The 20682-nt window shown below is 47.1% G+C and overlaps 1 protein-coding gene across 1 annotated transcript in view; it reads left to right on the top strand.

The window, feature by feature from the left end:
* Positions 1–867: 867 nt before the first annotated feature.
* Positions 868–20682, top strand: part of LOC124002938 (cytochrome c oxidase subunit NDUFA4-like) — a 29043-nt gene continuing 9228 nt past the window's right edge. Inside the window, exons 1-3 of the mRNA XM_046310790.1 lie at positions 868–1114; positions 13767–13852; positions 20549–20609. Coding sequence (XP_046166746.1) covers positions 1070–1114; positions 13767–13852; positions 20549–20609 — 192 coding nt within the window. The 5' untranslated portion in view covers positions 868–1069. The remainder of the gene's footprint in view (positions 1115–13766; positions 13853–20548; positions 20610–20682) is intronic.

Genomic DNA, 20682 nt, shown 5'->3' on the forward strand with positions numbered 1-20682 from the left:
CCATCCTACCCTAGCTTTGTCCTCACTCACCCCTCCCCTCCCTTTGTCCTCACTCACCCCTCCCCTCCCTGCCTCACCCGTCCTACCCTAGCTTTGTCCTCACTCACCCCTCCCCTCCCTGCCTCACCCGTCCTACCCTCCCTTTGTCCTCACTCACCCCTCCCCTCCCTGCCTCACCCGTCCTACCCTAGCTTTGTCCTCACTCACCCCTCCCCTCCCTGCCTCACCTGTCCTACCCTCCCTTTGTCCTCACTCACCCCTCCCTGCCTCACCTGTCCTACCCTCCCTTTGTCCTCACTCACCCCCCCCCTCCCTCACCCGTCCTACCCTAGCTTTGTCCTCACTCACCCCTCCCCTCCCTGCCTCACCCGTCCTACCCTAGCTTTGTCCTCACTCACCCCTCCCCTCCCTGCCTCACCCGTCCTACCCTCCCTTTGTCCTCACTCACCCCTCCCCTCCCTGCCTCACCCGTCCTACCCTAGCTTTGTCCTCACTCACCCCTCCCCTCCCTGCCTCACCCGTCCTACCCTCCCTTTGTCCTCACTCACCCCTCCCCTCCCTGCCTCACCCGTCCTACCCTAGCTTTGTCCTCACTCACCCCTCCCCTCCCTGCCTCACCAGTCCTACCCTAGCTTTGTCCTCACTCATCCCTCCCCTCCCTGCCTCACCCGTCCTACCCTAGCTTTGTCCTCACTCACCCCTCCCCTCCCTGCCTCACCCGTCCTACCCTAGCTTTGTCCTCACTCACCCCTCCCCTCCCTCACCCGTCCTACCCTCCCTTTGTCCTCACTCACCCCTCCCCTCCCTGCCCGTTCCTCTGACCCCCTTCTGGCTCTACGGAGCAGGGAGGACTTACAAAAGGTCCTTGTTCTCTCTCTCTCCATAGCTGCAGACAGAAACAGACTGGTTCAAACACAACTCTGCTGTACATATATCTACACAGGGAGCTGCTTTCACATGGACACAAAAGCATTAGAGACTTTGTAGAAAATATAATTAGTTTTGTATTTACATTTTGTTGGACTTTTGTTTATTTGTGTGTGTAGGTGTTGTAGGATCTGGGATAAACATGCCGATTAGGACAGTGATTACGCATGCTAAGAAACATCCAGGGGTAAGTTGATTTGAATCTGGTTCAATCTGTGACACATTTACAAATCAGGGGTGGAAATGGGGGGGGGGACTCGATACCCCCCAGTCAGGGAAATCATTTTGACCTGATGCTTTGAATTAGAGGAATTTATATTGGTCGGTTCCATGTCCATCCCTGGTTTCAACGTTCGGGTTCTTGACTACGTGTTTTCCCTGTGAGCCCCGTGTTTATAAGAAGAACAAACAAAGAAGGCTCTGTGGTAGCATTACCCTTGTATTGTGCATTATACTGCTCTTTCATTAAATATAAATACCATGAAACAAGGCTGAAATCCAGTTGAACTTGTCTGAAATCACAGTCCATAAATATTGGAAAAGGGAACAAAGTAATCCAGATATCGCTCATGGTTTCATAATCATGGAGAATGTCAACATAGGGCAGAATCTCTCAAAGTAACTATAAGGACTTCTGTTACTGTATTTTTTGTCTACTTAGAGTATGTGTCATTAGAGTAACAGTACTTCTACTGGAGTAGGATGTTTCAGTGAGTGAAAAAGGGACTTTGTGAGTGAGAGGCTGAGTGAGGGAGGGAAAGAGGGAGTGAGTGTGAATGGGTGAATGAGTGTCAGCCGGTCCCATGGACAAGTAATAGTGAAATGAGGGTTTGAAGTCTGGCAACTTAATCGTTTATGCTCATAATTTTGTATTGCATTTTTATTCATCAATACATTTAAATTGCTTTTAATATTTTTTTTAAATTTAAATAATGTTTTTATTTTTTTACATGCAGATGTGCATTGTTACAACTCATCAAATAAATGCACTTAGTTCCTACTTTACATACATTTCCTATCTTCCATTTGAAATGTAACGCAGGGAAAATATGTAACTAAATTACTTTTACTCTGAGTACTTTTAAAATTAACTACTTTTGGCTTTTACTTGAGTAGATGTTTTTCTCCACTATTACCTATATTTTAGTACTATTTCCACCCCTGCTGACCCTCATTATGTGAGGTAGATTAGTCCATTAATACCCAATGACTGAGCTTTATGCATTTGCAGCCTAGGAATGGGTTTGCACATACCAAAGTGTCACCTGATTGGTTTTAATACCCTTCATAACATATTATTAAATACTTGTAGCTTATAGTTTGTTTGTATACAAAGATAAAACAAACTACTTCAAATTAAAAGGGTCATTACATATATTCACCAAAAGCTGAAAAGCCCCAACGATGGCGCTTTATTTTTAGTGTCACTACAGAGCTGCCGGTGACCCAAATTCTTAGATTGACGGGTTTGACTTGGCAGTCTACCAACACATGGATAAGTGCAACAACAATATAGAACCAAGCCCACAGAATAAGCACGCTCGGTCTCTAGTTGCCTGTTGGTCAAAGAGAGAGAGAGAGAGAGAGAGAGAGAGAGAGAGAGAGAGAGAGAGAGACAGAGAGACAGAGAGAGAGCGATAGAGAGCGAGAGCGAGAGAGAGCGACAGAGAGAGAGAGAGAGAGCGACAGAGAGAGACAGAGAGAGACAGAGAGAGAGAGAGAGAGACAGAGAGAGAGAGAGCGAGACAGAGAGAGAGAGAGCGAGACAGAGAGAGAGAGAGCGAGACAGAGAGAGAGAGAGCGAGACAGAGAGACAGAGAGAGAGCGAGACAGAGAGAGAGACAGAGAGAGAGACAGAGAGAGAGAGGGAGGAGAGAGAGAGCGACAGAGAGAGAGAGAGCGACAGAGAGAGAGAGAGCGACAGAGAGAGAGAGATAGCGACAGAGAGAGAGAGATAGCGACAGAGAGAGAGAGATAGCGACAGAGAGAAAGAGAGAGAGCGACAGAGAGAGAGAGAGAGCGACAGAGAGAGAGAGAGAGCGACAGAGAGAGAGAGAGCGACAGAGAGAGGAGAGAGAGAGCGACAGAGAGAGGAGAGAGAGAGCGACAGAGAGAGGAGAGAGAGAGCGACAGAGAGAGGAGAGAGAGAGAGAGAGAGAGAGAGAGAGAGAGAGAGAGAGAGCGACAGAGAGAGAGAGAGAGAGCGACAGAGAGAGAGAGAGAGAGAGAGCGACAGAGAGAGAGAGAGCGACAGAGAGAGCGACAGAGAGAGCGACAGAGAGAGCGACAGAGAGAGCGACAGAGAGAGAGAGAGAGAGAGAGAGAGAGAGAGAGAGAGAGAGAGAGAGAGAGAGAGAGAGAGAGAGAGGAGCGACAGACAGAGACAGAGAGAGCGAGAGCGAGAGCAAGAGAGAGAGAGAGAGAGAGAGAGAGACAGAGAGAGAGAGCGAGAGAGCGAGAGCGAGAGACAGAGAGAGCGAGAGACAGAGAGAGCGAGAGACAGAGAGAGCGAGAGACAGAGAGAGCGAGAGACAGAGAGAGAGAGAGAGAGCGAGAGACAGAGAGAGAGAGGGAGGAGGAGAGAGAAGAGCGAGAGCGACAGAGAGAGAGAGCGACAGAGAGCGAGAGAGAGGGAGAGAGAGAAGAGAGAGAGAGCGAGGTGAGAGCAGAGAGAGAGAGCGAGGTGAGAGGAGAGAGAGCGATGAGAGAACCATATTGCAGAGGGAGAGAGAGAGAGAGAGAGAGAGAGAGAGAGAGGCCAGGCCATTTATAACCATAATGGATGAGAGAGTGGGGCTCAGAGAGAGAGAGAGAGAGCCAGAGCGACTTTATAACCATAATCGAGCGACAGAGAGAGAGGAGCTCAGACCGACAGAGAGAGAGAGAGCGACAGAGAGAGCCAGGGAGAGACAGAGAGAGAGAGAGAGAGGGAGAGAGGGAGAGACAGAGAGAGTTTAGAGGGAGAGACAGAGAGAGAGAGAGCGAGCGAGCAGACAGAGAGACAGAGAGAGAGAGAGAGAGAGAAAGAGCAGACAGTTCCCTGGCACTGTTTGAAAAGCTTGGAAATGAATCCTTCCTTGTTCCTGGAGGCATGTCCAGAACATTTTGAATTCGGTGGCCAAGGTGGGGCTCAGACCCAGTTTAGAGGGGCCAGGCCATTTATAACCATAATCGATGTGAGGTGGGGCTCAGACCCAGTTTAGAGGGGCCAGGCCATTTATAACCATATTGCGGGTGCGAGGTGGGGCTCAGACCCAGTTTAGAGGGGCCAGGCCATTTATAACCATAATGGATGCGAGGTGGGGCTCAGACCCAGTTTAGAGGGGCCAGGCCTTTATAACCATAATCGATGCGAGATGGGGCTCAGACCCAGTTTAGAGGGGCCAGGCCATTTATAACCATAATGGATGCGAGGTGGGGCTCAGACCCAGTTTAGAGGGGCCAGGCCATTTATAACCATAATGGATAGGAGGTGGGGCTCAGACCCAGTTTAGAGGGGCCAGGCCATTTATAACCATAATGGATGCGAGGTGGGGCTCAGACCCAGTTTAGAGGGGCCAGGCCATTTATAACCATAATGGATGTGAGGTGGGGCTCAGACCCAGTTTAGAGGGGCCAGGCCATTTATAACCATAATGGATGCGAGGTGGGGCTCAGACCCAGTTTAGAGGGGCCAGGCCTTTATAACCATAATCGATGCGAGATGGGGCGCAGACCCAGTTTAGAGGGGCCAGGCCATTTATAACCATAATGGATGCGAGGTGGGGCTCAGACCCAGTTTAGAGGGGCCAGGCCATTTATAACCATAATGGATGGCCAAGGTGGGGCTCAGACCTAGTTTAGAGGGGCCAGGCCATTTATAACCATAATGGATGCGAGGTGGGGCTCAGACCCAGTTTAGAGGGGCCAGGCCATTTATAACCATAATGGATGCGAGGTGGGGCTCAGACCTAGTTTAGAGGGGCCAGGCCATTTATAACCATAATGGATGCGAGGTGGGGCTCAGACCCAGTTTAGAGGGGCCAGGCCATTTATAACCATAATGGATGCGAGGTGGGGCTCAGACCCAGTTTAGAGGGGCCAGGCCATTTATAACCATAATCGATGTGAGGTGGGGCTCAGACCCAGTTTAGAGGGGCCAGGCCATTTATAACCATATTGCGGGTGCGAGGTGGGGCTCAGACCCAGTTTAGAGGGGCCAGGCCATTTATAACCATAATGGATGCGAGGTGGGGCTCAGACCCAGTTTAGAGGGGCCAGGCCATTTATAACCATAATCGATGCGAGATGGGGCTCAGACCCAGTTTAGAGGGTCCAGGCCATTTATAACCATAATGGATGCGAGGTGGGGCTCAGACCCAGTTTAGAGGGGCCAGGCCATTTATAACCATAATCGATGCGAGATGGGGCTCAGACCCAGTTTAGAGGGGCCAGGCCATTTATAACCATAATGGATGCGAGGTGGGGCTCAGACCCAGTTTAGAGGGGCCAGGCCATTTATAACCATAATGGATGTGAGGTGGGGCTCAGACCCAGTTTAGAGGGGCCAGGCCATTTATAACCATAATGGATGTGAGGTGGGGCTCAGACCCAGTTTAGAGGGGCCAGGCCATTTATAACCATAATGGGTGTGAGGTGGGGCTCAGACCCAGTTTAGAGGGGCCAGGCCATTTATAACCATAATGGATGTGAGGTGGGGCTCAGACCCAGTTTAGAGGGGCCAGGCCATTTATAACCATAATGGATGTGAGGTGGGGCTCAGGGGGGGGCAGTGGGGTGGCCAATCAGATTTCAGGATGGGCCGTGGGCCACTCCCCTGGATACGTCACTGCCTGGAGGTACAGATCTATAGATAGGTGAATCCTTTAACTTTCACCATACTAGCCCATTCAGATCTACGATTACTTCAAGGAAGGTAGAAAGGAAGGATGCATTCCTGGAGTATTCAAACAGGGCCACAAACCCACTACTATTCCCCTATCGGTCTGCACAAAAAAAAGGTGCAATCTAGAACCTAAAAGGGTTCTTTGGTTGTCCCCGTAAGAAAACCCTTTGAAGAACCCTTTTTGGTTCCAGCTAGAATGTTTTTAGGTTCTGTGTAGAACCCTTTCCACTGAGGGTTCTAGATGGAAACCCAAAGGGTTCTCCGATGGAACCTTTCTTTCTAAGAAAGTGTCTGTCTTCCGCCCAGAAAACTTGCCCGCCTAGACTTAATATACTGAAACACTGTCAGAGGCCGGATTACATTTAAATAGTGCACACGTTCTGGTCAACTAGTCCTCTAGTCTATCAAAAGGGCTTAGAGTCAGATTTACCTCAGCAATGTTTAAAAAAATACAATAATAATTGAACCTTTATTTAACTAGGCAAGTCAGCCTACTCCGGCCAAACCCTCCCCTACTCCGGCCAAACAAGTCAGCCTACTCCGGCCAAACCCTCCCCTACTCCGGCCAAACCCTCCCCTACTCCGGCCAAACCCTCCCCTACTCCGGCCAAACCCTCCCCTACTCCGGCCAAACAAGTCAGCCTACTCCGGCCAAACCCTCCCCTACTCCGGCCAAACCCTCCCCTACTCCGGCCAAACCCTCCCCTACTCCGGCCAAACCCTCCCCTACTCCGGCCAAACCCTCCCCTACTCCGGCCAAACCCTCCCCTACTCCGGCCAAACAAGTCAGCCTACTCCGGCCAAACAAGTCAGCCTACTCCGGCCAAACAAGTCAGCCTACTCCGGCCAAACAAGTCAGCCTACTCCGGCCAAACAAGTCAGCCTACTCCGGCCAAACAAGTCAGCCTACTCCGGCCAAACAAGTCAGCCTACTCCGGCCAAACAAGTCAGCCTACTCCGGCCAAACAAGTCAGCCTACTCCGGCCAAACAAGTCAGCCTACTCCGGCCAAACAAGTCAGCCTACTCCGGCCAAAAAGTCAGCCTACTCCGGCCAAACAAGTCAGCCTACTCCGGCCAAACAAGTCAGCCTACTCCGGCCAAACAAGTCAGCCTACTCCGGCCAAACCCTCCCCTACTCCGGCCAACCCCTCCCTACTCCGGCCAAACAAGTCAGCCTACTCCGGCCAAACAAGTCAGCCTACTCCGGCCAAACAAGTCAGCCTACTCCGGCCAAACAAGTCAGCCTACTCCGGCCAAACAAGTCAGCCTACTCCGGCCAAACAAGTCAGCCTACTCCGGCCAAACCTTCCCTATTCCGGCCAACCCCCTCCCCTAGCCTACCGGCCAAACAAGTCAGCCTACTCCGGCCAAACAAGTCAGTCTACTCCGGCCAAACCCCCCTACTCCGGCCAAACCCTCCCCTACTCCGGCCAAACCCTCCCCTAACCCGGCCAAACCCTCCCTAACCCGGCCAAACCCTCCCCTAACCCGGCCAAACCCTCCCCTAACCCGGCCAAACCCTCCCCTAACCCGGCCAAACCCTCCCCTACTCCGGCCAAACCCTCCCCTACTCCGGCCAAACCCTCCCTAACCCGGCCAAACCCTCCCTAACCCGGCCAAACCCTCCCCTAACCCGGCCAAACCCTCCCCTAACCCGGCCAAACCCTCCCTAACCCGGCCAAACCCTCCCCTAACCCGGCCAAACCCTCCCCTACCCCGGCCAAACCCTCCCCTACCTCCCTACCCCGGCCAAACCCTCCCCCTACCCTCCCCCCGGCCAAACCCTCCCCTACTCCGGCCAAACCCTCCCCTACTCCGGCCAAACCCTCCCCTACTCCGGCCAAACCCTCCCCTACTCCGGCCAAACCCTCCCCTAACCCGGCCAAACCCTCCCTAACCCGGCCAAACCCTCCCCTAACCCGGCCAAACCCTCCCTAACCCGGCCAAACCCTCCCTAACCCGGCCAAACCCTCCCCTACTCCGGCCAAACTCGGACGACGCTCAGCCAATTTTGTGCCGCCCTATGGGACTCCCCAATCACGGCCGGATGTGATTCAACCTGGATTCAAACCAGGAACTGTAGTGACGCCTCTTGCACCGAGATGTAATGCCTTATACCGCTGTGCCACTCGGGAGCCACAAAATTGTTGACTGAATAGTCACCTGATATTGCCACTTACCTACCTGAGAAAGCAATGCATTCACCAGTTTAATATTAGGCTATCATGATCCATTTATATTATTAGGCTATCATGATCAATTTATTTGTTTTGAAGCCTATTGACAATTCATTTATTCACAGAAAAACACAACTCACAACATAGTCTAGCTAATGGAAGCTGATACATAGATAACAGCAAATGGAATGGAAAAACCCAGAGGCCTAAAATCATGTCTAAATAGGGCCACACGTTCATGGATCATCCAATTGATTACTTAATGGGTGGGTGATACTGTAGGGAAGGGGTTCCCAAACCCTTTTCACTCCCTTCCAGCATTGGGGAACATCCTACACTTGGTTCTGCCACCTGTAGCCTGTCATGTTATGATTTGACAGCAGAGGGAAGAAATACAAAATCTGGACATCTAATTAAAATAACTAGATCATACTCTCCCTCCCTCCCTCCCTCCCTCCCTCCCTCACACACCTGCTTTAATGGTTTAAATTGATGTTTCAACATCCAATCTATTCTTAACGTCGTCACCCTGCTGTCCTGGAAGTCTGCAGGGTCTTATTCTGTCACTCAGACTGACAAGCAGCCAGGCAGAGAGCGGAGAGAAACTGTGTGTGTGGGTGCGAGAAAGAGGTTGGCACAGCACAGGGAACCATGCAGTGAGCGAGCTAGTGAGGGATCAATTTCTCTCTTACCATGCCAGTGTCCTTGCCGGCTCAACCCAGGCTGACAGCCTCAGCTCCTCACACGGCCATCTGACTCATTCATATGGAGGAGGACAGAGACTGGAGAGGAATAACAACCACAGAAAGTGTGTGTTTGTGTGTATACCATATTTCCGCCACAAAAAAAAAAATATATATATATATATATATACACACACACACACACACACACACACACACACACACACACACACACACACACACACACATACATATATATATATATACACACACACATTACGTTTCAAACGTTTGGGGTCATTTATAAATGTCCTTGTTTTTGAAAGAAAAGCACATTTTTTGTCCATTAAATAACATCAAATTGATAAGAAATGGAGTATAGACATTGTTAATGTTGTAAATGACGATTGTAGCTGGAAACGGCAGATTGTTTTAATGGAAAATCTACATAGGCGTACAGAGGCCCATTATCAGCAACCATCAGTCCTGTGTTCCAATGGCACCTTGTGTTAGCTATCAGTCCTGTGTTCCAATGGCACCTTGTGTTAGCTATCAGTCCTGTGTTCCAATGGAACGTTGTGTTAGCTATCAGTCCTGTGTTCCAATGGCACCTTGTGTTAGCTATCAGTCCTGTGTTCCAATGGAACGTTGTGTTAGCTATCAGTCCTGTGTTCCAATGGAACGTTGTGTTAGCTATCAGTCCTGTGTTCCAATGGAACCTTGTGTTAGCTATCAGTCCTGTGTTCCAATGGAACCTTGTGTTAGCTATCAGTCCTGTGTTCCAATGGCACCTTGTGTTAGCTATCAGTCCTGTGTTCCAATGGAACGTTGTGTTAGCTATCAGTCCTGTGTTCCAATGGAACGTTGTGTTAGCTATCAGTCCTGTGTTCCAATGGAACCTTGTGTTAGCTATCAGTCCTGTGTTCCAATGGCACCTTGTGTTAGCTATCAGTCCTGTGTTCCAATGGAACCTTGTGTTAGCTATCAGTCCTGTGTTCCAATGGAACCTTGTGTTAGCTATCAGTCCTGTGTTCCAATGGCACCTTGTGTTAGCTATCAGTCCTGTGTTCCAATGGAACCTTGTGTTAGCTATCAGTCCTGTGTTCCAATGGCACCTTGTGTTAGCTATCAGTCCTGTGTTCCAATGGCACCTTGTGTTAGATATCAGTCCTGTGTTCCAATGGCACCTTGTGTTAGCTATCAGTCCTGTGTTCCAATGGCACCTTGTGTTAGCTATCAGTCCTGTGTTCCAATGGCACCTTGTGTTAGCTATCAGTCCTGTGTTCCAATGGCACCTTGTGTTAGCTATCAGTCCTGTGTTCCAATGGAACGTTGTGTTAGCTATCAGTCCTGTGTTCCAATGGAACGTTGTGTTAGCTATCAGTCCTGTGTTCCAATGGCACCTTGTGTTAGCTATCAGTCCTGTGTTCCAATGGCACCTTGTGTTAGCTATCAGTCCTGTGTTCCAATGGCACCTTGTGTTAGCTATCAGTCCTGTGTTCCAATGGCACCTTGTGTTAGCTATCAGTCCTGTGTTCCAATGGCACCTTGTGTTAGCTATCAGTCCTGTGTTCCAATGGCACCTTGTGTTAGCTATCAGTCCTGTGTTCCAATGGAACGTTGTGTTAGCTATCAGTCCTGTGTTCCAATGGCACCTTGTGTTAGCTATCAGTCCTGTGTTCCAATGGCACCTTGTGTTAGCTATCAGTCCTGTGTTCCAATGGAACGTTGTGTTAGCTATCAGTCCTGTGTTCCAATGGCACCTTGTGTTAGCTATCAGTCCTGTGTTCCAATGGAACGTTGTGTTAGCTATCAGTCCTGTGTTCCAATGGAACGTTGTGTTAGCTATCAGTCCTGTGTTCCAATGGAACCTTGTGTTAGCTATCAGTCCTGTGTTCCAATGGCACCTTGTGTTAGCTATCAGTCCTGTGTTCCAATGGAACGTTGTGTTAGCTATCAGTCCTGTGTTCCAATGGAACGTTGTGTTAGCTATCAGTCCTGTGTTCCAATGGAACCTTGTGTTAGCTATCAGTCCTGTGTTCCAATGGCACCTTGTGTTAGCTATCAGTCCTGTGTTCCAATGGAACCTTGTGTTAGCTATCAGTCCTGTGTTCCAATGGAACCTTGTGTTAGCTATCAGTCCTGTGTTCCAATGGCACCTTGTGTTAGCTATCAGTCCTGTGTTCCAATGGAACCTTGTGTTAGCTATCAGTCCTGTGTTCCAATGGCACCTTGTGTTAGCTATCAGTCCTGTGTTCCAATGGCACCTTGTGTTAGCTATCAGTCCTGTGTTCCAATGGCACCTTGTGTTAGCTATCAGTCCTGTGTTCCAATGGCACCTTGTGTTAGCTATCAGTCCTGTGTTCCAATGGCACCTTGTGTTAGCTATCAGTCCTGTGTTCCAATGGCACCTTGTGTTAGCTATCAGTCCTGTGTTCCAATGGAACGTTGTGTTAGCTATCAGTCCTGTGTTCCAATGGCACCTTGTGTTAGCTATCAGTCCTGTGTTCCAATGGAACCTTGTGTTAGCTATCAGTCCTGTGTTCCAATGGCACCTTGTGTTAGCTATCAGTCCTGTGTTCCAATGGCACCTTGTGTTAGCTATCAGTCCTGTGTTCCAATGGCACCTTGTGTTAGCTATCAGTCCTGTGTTCCAATGGCACCTTGTGTTAGCTATCAGTCCTGTGTTCCAATGGCACCTTGTGTTAGCTATCAGTCCTGTGTTCCAATGGAACGTTGTGTTAGCTATCAGTCCTGTGTTCCAATGGCACCTTGTGTTAGCTATCAGTCCTGTGTTCCAATGGCACCTTGTGTTAGATATCAGTCCTGTGTTCCAATGGCACCTTGTGTTAGCTATCAGTCCTGTGTTCCAATGGCACCTTGTGTTAGCTATCAGTCCTGTGTTCCAATGGCACCTTGTGTTAGCTATCAGTCCTGTGTTCCAATGGCACCTTGTGTTAGCTATCAGTCCTGTGTTCCAATGGAACGTTGTGTTAGCTATCAGTCCTGTGTTCCAATGGAACGTTGTGTTAGCTATCAGTCCTGTGTTCCAATGGCACCTTGTGTTAGCTATCAGTCCTGTGTTCCAATGGCACCTTGTGTTAGCTATCAGTCCTGTGTTCCAATGGCACCTTGTGTTAGCTATCAGTCCTGTGTTCCAATGGCACCTTGTGTTAGCTATCAGTCCTGTGTTCCAATGGCACCTTGTGTTAGCTATCAGTCCTGTGTTCCAATGGCACCTTGTGTTAGCTATCAGTCCTGTGTTCCAATGGAACGTTGTGTTAGCTATCAGTCCTGTGTTCCAATGGCACCTTGTGTTAGCTATCAGTCCTGTGTTCCAATGGCACCTTGTGTTAGCTATCAGTCCTGTGTTCCAATGGAACGTTGTGTTAGCTATCAGTCCTGTGTTCCAATGGCACCTTGTGTTAGCTATCAGTCCTGTGTTCCAATGGAACGTTGTGTTAGCTATCAGTCCTGTGTTCCAATGGAACGTTGTGTTAGCTATCAGTCCTGTGTTCCAATGGAACCTTGTGTTAGCTATCAGTCCTGTGTTCCAATGGCACCTTGTGTTAGCTATCAGTCCTGTGTTCCAATGGAACGTTGTGTTAGCTATCAGTCCTGTGTTCCAATGGAACGTTGTGTTAGCTATCAGTCCTGTGTTCCAATGGAACCTTGTGTTAGCTATCAGTCCTGTGTTCCAATGGCACCTTGTGTTAGCTATCAGTCCTGTGTTCCAATGGAACCTTGTGTTAGCTATCAGTCCTGTGTTCCAATGGAACCTTGTGTTAGCTATCAGTCCTGTGTTCCAATGGCACCTTGTGTTAGCTATCAGTCCTGTGTTCCAATGGAACCTTGTGTTAGCTATCAGTCCTGTGTTCCAATGGCACCTTGTGTTAGCTATCAGTCCTGTGTTCCAATGGCACCTTGTGTTAGCTATCAGTCCTGTGTTCCAATGGCACCTTGTGTTAGCTATCAGTCCTGTGTTCCAATGGCACCTTGTGTTAGCTATCAGTCCTGTGTTCCAATGGCACCTTGTGTTAGCTATCAGTCCTGTGTTCCAATGGCACCTTGTGTTAGCTATCAGTCCTGTGTTCCAATGGAACGTTGTGTTAGCTATCAGTCCTGTGTTCCAATGGCACCTTGTGTTAGCTATCAGTCCTGTGTTCCAATGGAACCTTGTGTTAGCTATCAGTCCTGTGTTCCAATGGCACCTTGTGTTAGCTATCAGTCCTGTGTTCCAATGGCACCTTGTGTTAGCTATCAGTCCTGTGTTCCAATGGCACCTTGTGTTAGCTATCAGTCCTGTGTTCCAATGGCACCTTGTGTTAGCTATCAGTCCTGTGTTCCAATGGCACCTTGTGTTAGCTATCAGTCCTGTGTTCCAATGGCACCTTGTGTTAGCTATCAGTCCTGTGTTCCAATGGAACGTTGTGTTAGCTATCAGTCCTGTGTTCCAATGGAACGTTGTGTTAGCTATCAGTCCTGTGTTCCAATGGCACCTTGTGTTAGCTATCAGTCCTGTGTTCCAATGGCACCTTGTGTTAGCTATCAGTCCTGTGTTCCAATGGAACGTTGTGTTAGCTATCAGTCCTGTGTTCCAATGGCACCTTGTGTTAGCTATCAGTCCTGTGTTCCAATGGAACGTTGTGTTAGCTATCAGTCCTGTGTTCCAATGGCACCTTGTGTTAGCCATCAGTCCTGTGTTCCAATGGAACGTTGTGTTAGCTAATCCAAGGCTTATCATTTTAAAGGCCAATCAATCATTAGAAAACCCTTTTGTAATTACGGTAGCACGACTGAAAACTGTTGTTCTGATTAAAGAAGCAATAAAAACTGGCCTTCCTTAGACTAGTTGAGTATCTGGAGCATCAGCATTTGTGGGTTCGATTACAGGCTCAAAATGGCCGGAAACAAAGATCTTTCTTTTGAAACTCGTCAGTCTATTCTTGTTCTCAGAAATGAAGGTTTTTCCACGTGAGAAATTGCCACATTTTGAACGGTAGTGGATATATGTGTGACATGCAGCTCAATAATAAACACGTACGTTATGGCTTTAACACCAATGTGGCTTCCTTCCTCTCCCTCCTTCTCAGCTCATCCCTCAGTTCTTCTTCTTGGTACTGGGAATGACTGGGGCTTCCTGCTATCTGATTCGTCTGGCCAAGGGACCCCATGTCAGGTAGAACCTACACTACTGCCTTCACAGTGTTTAGTTGTCATTTTCTGTCTGGATTTTATTCGTCTGTAATGACTAAAACGTTACCTGTAAATTGACACTTGTTTATTATTTTTTTGCTTGAATGAGAAAGTAAACTAACATATCATCATCATTACGTTGAGATCAAAACTGTGGTCATTCCTATTTTGGGACACTCTCTGGACACTGTACCTTTTGTTCTGTTAAACGTTGTTATTAAATTGGACACATGATAGAGAGCAGAGACATTCTCTAGACTCTAGAGAGGGCCTTTGTTTGAGTTTGACTGTGCAGAACTAGGACAACCACACTTAGTTACTGAATAAATAGAGGAAGTCTGCCAATAACTGTCCTTCTTAACTCATAGAGAATTATAGAGGCCTCTAGTTCCCAAAAAGCAGGGTTGGGGAGTAACAGATTACATGTAATCTATTACATGTAAGGGATTACAAACGATAACTGCAATCCATTACCAGCAAAAATATTGTAATCAGATTACAGATACTTTTGAAAAACTAGATGATTAGAGGATTACTTTTCAATTCAGAAAGGAGGTTTGCAAAATATATATATATTTGACACTTGTTTTCTCAATGACATTCAAATCAGCATTGAAAAAAGGCGCAAGTTTTGTTCCCCCTGAGTGATGTCAGAGACCACTGTGATGTCAGAGACCACTGTGATGTCAGAGACCACTGTGATGTCAGAGACCACTGTGATGTCAGAGACCACTATGATGACACACCAAATGTGTTTGATGGATCATGGGAAAAGAGCAGCAATAGGCTTTGACAGGCTACAGTCCAAGCTCTGTCTTCCAATGGTGAGACTGCTGTCGGCATCCAAAGATTATACAACTTGAATAAACGCTTGGAGGAAAGGATGACAGCAGTGGTGTCGTCTACGGCGATACGGATAACCATTATAAAGTGATATCTACATAGCGTATTGATGCGAATCACACTGTTGTTCTCTCGTTTAGTTATTTACGCTTTATGAATTGTGGTTGTTGTGGACGGCTGTTCACAAATCTACATTTGAACCCAAAAATGGTTGATTTCAAGAAGTTTAAGCTGCTCATCAATCATTGTTTTTCAAACCAGTGGACAGCCAGTGAAAAATGCGTTCTTCCAACAGCTGCATAGTGTGGATCCCAGCCTATGGAATAACAGCTGCATAGTGTGGATCCCAGCCTATGGAATAACAGCTGCATAGTGTGGATCCCAGCCTATGGAATAACAGCTGCATAGTGCGGATCCCAGCCTATAGAATAACAGCTGTATAGTGCGGATCCCAGCCTATGGAATAACAGCTGCATAGTGTGGATCCCAGCCTATGGAATAACAGCTGCATAGTGCAGATCCCAGCCTATAGAATAACAGCTGTATAGTGCGGATCCCAGCCTATGGAATAACAGCTGCATAGTGCAGATCCCAGCCTATAGAATAACAGCTGCATAGTGCGGATCCCAGCCTATAGAATAACAGCTGCATAGTGCAGACCCCAGCCTATAGAATAACAGCTGTATAGTGCGGATCCCAGCCTATGGAATAACAGCTGCATAGTGCAGATCCCAGCCTATAGAATAACAGCTGCATAGTGCGGATCCCAGCCTATAGAATAACAGCTGCATAGTGCAGATCCCAGCCTATAGAATAACAGCTGCATAGTGCAGATCCCAGCCTATGGAATAACAGCTGCATAGTGCGGATCCCAGCCTATGGAATAACAGCTGCATAGTGCAGATCCCAGCCTATAGAATAACAGCTGTATAGTGCAGATCCCAGCCTATGGAATAACAGCTGCATAGTGCAGATCCCAGCCTATAGAATACAAATGGGTCTTTTGTTGCTCAATCTAATTCATGCTGATAAAATAAATAAATCCCATAGGCCAAATGAAAATGTGTTCAAACTTCTGAATACCCCTTTAAGTCTATCTGTAGTTGCTTAGTTCCAACACACTCCATGAGAATGCAAAAGAGAAGCGTGTTTGTAAACTTTGTAAATGCAAACAAAACACTGTATAGCCTCAAAACATGGTTATAACAATAATTTCACCTTTATTGAACCGGGTACACCATGTGAGAAGAAGTTCACAACTGCGACCTGGTCAAGATAAAGCAAAGCAGTGCGACAAAAACAACAGAGTTACATATAAACAAACGCACAGTCAATAATAAGAAAAATAGAAAAATCGATGTACAGTGTGTGCAAATGTAGAAGAGTAGGAAGATCGGCAATAAATAGGCCCTCGAGGCGAAAATAATTACAATTTAGCATTAATACTGGAGTGATAGATGTGCAGATGATGATGTGCAAGTAGAGATACTAGGGTGTAAGAGGGTAAGTAATAATATGGGGATGAGGTAGGTGGGTGTGCTATTTACAGATGGGCTGTGTACAGGTACAGTGATCGGTAAGCTGCTCTGACAACTGATGCTTAAAGTTAGAGAGGGAGATATAAGACTCCAGCTTCAGAGATTTTTGCAATTCGTTCCAGTAATTGGCAGCAGAGAACTGGAAGGAAAGGCGGCCAAAGGAAGTGTTGGCTTTGGGGATGACCAGTGCAATACACAGTACCTGCTGGAGCGGGTGCTACGGGTGGGTGTTGCTATGATGACCAGTGAGATAAGGCAGGGCTTTACCTAGCAAAGACTAATAGATGACCTAGAGCCAGTGTGTTTGGTGACGGATATGTAGTGAGGGCCAGCCAACGAGAGCATACAGGTCGCAGTGGTGGGTAGTATATGAGGCTTTGGTGATAAAACGTATGGCACTGTGATAGACTACATCCAGTTTGCTGAGTAGAATGTTGAGAGCTATTTTGTAAATGACATCGCCGAAGTCAAGGATCGGTAAGCTAGTCAGTTTTACGAGTGTATGTTTGGAGGCATGAGTGAAGGAGGCCGATTCTAGATTTAATTTTGTATTGGAGAAGCTTAATGGGAGTCTGGAAGGAGAGTTTACAGTCTAACCAGACACCTAGATATTTGTAGTTGTCCACATATTCTAGGTCAGAACCGTCCAGAGTAGTGATGCTAGTCGGGCAGGAGGGCGCGGGCAGCATGCACTTAGTTTTACAAGCATTTAAAAGCAGTTGGCCACGGAAGGAGTGTGGTATGGCGTCGAAGCTTGTTTGGAGGTTTGTGTCCAAACAACAGTGTCCAAAGAAGGGGCAGATGTATACAGAATGGTGTCGTCTGCGTAGGGGTGGATCAGAGAATTACCAGCAGCAAGAGCGACATCATTGATACAGTATATACAGAGAAAAGAGTCAGCCCGAGAATTGAACCCTATGGCACCCCCATAGAAACTGCCAGAGGTCTGGACAACAGGACCTCCGATTTGTTACACTGAACTCTATCTGAGAAGTAGTTGGTGAACCAGGTGAGGCAGTCATTTGAGAAACCAAGTCTATTTTTTATTTTTTTATATTTTTTACCTTTATTTAACCAGGCAAGTCAGTTAAGAACAAATTCTTATTTTCAATGATGGCCTAGGAACAGTGGGTTAACTGCCTGTTCAGGGGCAGAACGACAGATTTGTACCTTGTCAGCTCGGGGGTTTGAACTTGCAACCTTCCGGTTACTAGTCCAACGCTCTAACCACTAGGCTACGCTGCCGCCCTACTGAGTCTGCCGATAAGAACGCGGTGATTGACAGAGTCGAAAGCCTTGGCCAGGTCGATGAAGACGGCTGCACAGTACTGTCTTTTATCGATGGTGTTTATGATACCCTTTAGGACCTTGAGCGTGGCTGAGGTGCACCCGTGACCAGCTCGGAAACCCGATTACATAGCGGAGAAGGTACGGTGGGATTCAAAATGGTGGGTTATCTGTTTATTAACTTGGCTTTCGAAGATTTTAGAAAAGGCAGGGCAGGATGGATACAGGTCTATAAAAGTTTGAAGAGGGGGATGACCACGGCAGATTTCCAATCTTTGGGGATCTCAGAGGAAATTAAAGAGAGGTTGAACAGGCTAGTAAGAGAGGTTGCAACAATTTCTGCAGGTCATTTTAGAAAGAGATGGTCCAGATTGTCTAGCCCAAATGATTTGTTGGGATCCGGATTTTGCAGCTCTTTTAGAACATCAGCTGTCTGGACTTGGGTGAAGGAGAAGTGGTTGGGCAAGTTGCTGCAGGGGGTGCTGAGATGTTGGCCGGGGTAGGGGTAGCCAGGTAGAAAGCATGGCCAGCCGTGGAAAAATGCTTCTTGAAATTATCGTTCATCTTAGATTTATCGGTGGTGACAGTGTTCCCTAGCCTCAGTGCAGTGGGCAGCTGGGAGGAGGTGCTCTTATTCTCCATGGGCTTTACAGTGTCCCAAAACCTTTTGGAATTGTGCTACAGGAAGCACATTTCTGTCTGAAAAAGCTAGCCTTAGCTTTCCTAATTGACTGAGTATATTTTTTCCTGACTTCCCTGAAAAGTTGCATATCGGGGTGCTATTCAATGCTAATGCAGAACGCCACAGGATGTTTTTGTGCTGGTCAAGGGCAGTCAAGTCTGGGGTGTTCTTAGTTCTACATTTTTTGAAATGGGCATGCTTATTTAAGCTGGAGAGGAAAGCACCTTTGAAGAGCAACCAGGCATCCTCTACGGGTGAGGGGTGAGGTCAATATCCTTCCAGGATACCCGGGCCAGGTCGATTAGAAAGGCCTGCTCACAGAAGTGTTTAAGGGAGTGTTTGACAGTGATGAGGGGTGGTCATTTGACCACGAACCCAGTAAGCACGCAGGCAATGAGGCAGTGTTCGCTGAGATCCTGGTTGAAGACAGCATTGATGTATTTAGAGGGCAGGTTGGTCAGGATGATATCTAAGAGGGTTGCCCATGGTTAAGGATTTAGGGTTGTACCTGGTAGGTTCCTTGATGATTTGTGTGAGTTTGAGGGGACCTAGCTTAGATTGTAGGATGGCCGGGGTGTTAAGCATGTCCCTTTAACATTAACTTATCCTGCTATAGATGTTGTTCAATTGGTAACAGACATTTTTGTCTTCTTCTAATGCCACTTAAAGGGAAAGTAATCTAAAAGCAACGGAATGTAATCAGATTACATTACTGAGTTTGGGTAATCCAAAAGTTACATTACAATTAATTGATTATGGGTAACTAGTAACAGATTACTTTTTATAAAGTACCCAAAAGGCAATATTAGCATGGGCAGCACCATTGTATTATTGACTGTATGTTTGTTTTACTCCATGTGTAACTCTGTGTTGTTGTATGTGTCAAACTGCTTTGCTTTATATTGGCCAGGTTGCAGTTGTAAATGAGAACTTGTTCTCAACTAGCCTACCTGGTTAAATAAAGGTGTTCTCAACTAGCCTACCTGGTTGAATAAAGGTGTTCTCAACTAGCCTACCTGGTTAAATAAAGGTGTTCTCAACTAGCCTACCTGGTTAAATAAAGGTGTTCTCAACTAGCCTACCTGGTTAAATAAAGGTGTTCTCAACGAGCCTACCTGGTTAAATAAAGGTGTTCTCAACTAGCCTACCTGGTTAAATAAAGGTGTTCTCAACTAGCCTACCTGGTTAAATAAAGGTGTTCTCAACTAGCCTACCTGGTTAAATAAAGGTGTTCTCAACTGGCCTACCTGGTTAAATAAAGGTGTTCTCAACTGACCTACCTGGGTAAATAAAGGTGTTCTCAACTGGCCTACCTGGTTAAATAAAGGTGTTCTCAACTGGCCTACCTGGTTAAATAAAGGTGTTCTCAACTAGCCTACCTGGTTAAATAAAGGTGTTCTCAACTAGCCTACCTGGTTAAATAAAGGTGTTCTCAACTAGCCTACCTGGTTAAATAAAGGTGTTCTCAACTGGCCTGCCTGGTTAAATAAAGGTGTTCTCAACTGGCCTGCCTGGTTAAATAAAGGTGTTCTCAACTAGCCTACCTGGTTAAATAAAGGTGTTCTCAACTAGCCTACCTGGTTAAATAAAGGTGTTCTCAACTAGCCTACCTGGTTAAATAAATGTGTTCTCAACTAGCCTACCTGGTTAAATAAAGGTGTTCTCAACTAGCCTACCTGGTTAAATAAAGGTGTTCTCAACTAGCCTACCTGGGTACATAAGGGTGTTCTCAAGTAGTCTACCTGGTTAAATAAAGGTGTTCTCAACTGGCCTACCTGGTTAAATAAAGGTGTTCTCAACTAGCCTACCTAGTTAAATACAGGCGTTCTCAACTAGCCTACCTGGTTAAATACAGGCGTTCTCAACTAGCCTACCTGGTTAAATACAGGTGTTCTCAACTAGCCTACCTGGTTAAATACAGGTGTTCTCAACTAGCCTACCTGGTTAAATACAGGTGTTCTCAACTAGCCTACCTGGTTAAATAAAGGGGAGAAAAAAGGGGGAAAAATGGAGGACTTCCACCATTTTGATTTAGTCAACTGGCTGGGACTTCCAACTTCATTGACTGATCCCTCCTGGTGACACTGTTGGAGTCATGTCAAACCGGGTCATCAGGAGGGATCAGCCAATCGTGAAGAAGGAAATGTACTTCTTCAAAATGGACATCGCTTCAAAAGGCGCTAACCTGTGCTTTCACAACGCTATAGAAATGGCACAGCTATAAAGACGAGTCCTCTATCGATCTCTATTGCCTTAACCTCACCTCACCTTATAATCATATTTCTCTTCCCCCCCCTCCCGTCTGGCCTATCCTCCTTTCTTCTTCCAGCTGGAACAGAAAGAACAATCCTGAGCCTTGGAACACATACGGTCCAAACTATCAGTACAAGGTGAATATCTCCTCTCCTCCTCTCAGTACAAGGATAATATCCTCCCCTCCTCTCAAAGAATGTGAATATCCTC

The sequence above is a fragment of the Oncorhynchus gorbuscha genome, linkage group LG18 (assembly GCF_021184085.1).
Source record: "Oncorhynchus gorbuscha isolate QuinsamMale2020 ecotype Even-year linkage group LG18, OgorEven_v1.0, whole genome shotgun sequence".
In the NCBI taxonomy this organism is placed as follows: Eukaryota; Metazoa; Chordata; class Actinopteri; order Salmoniformes; family Salmonidae; genus Oncorhynchus; species Oncorhynchus gorbuscha.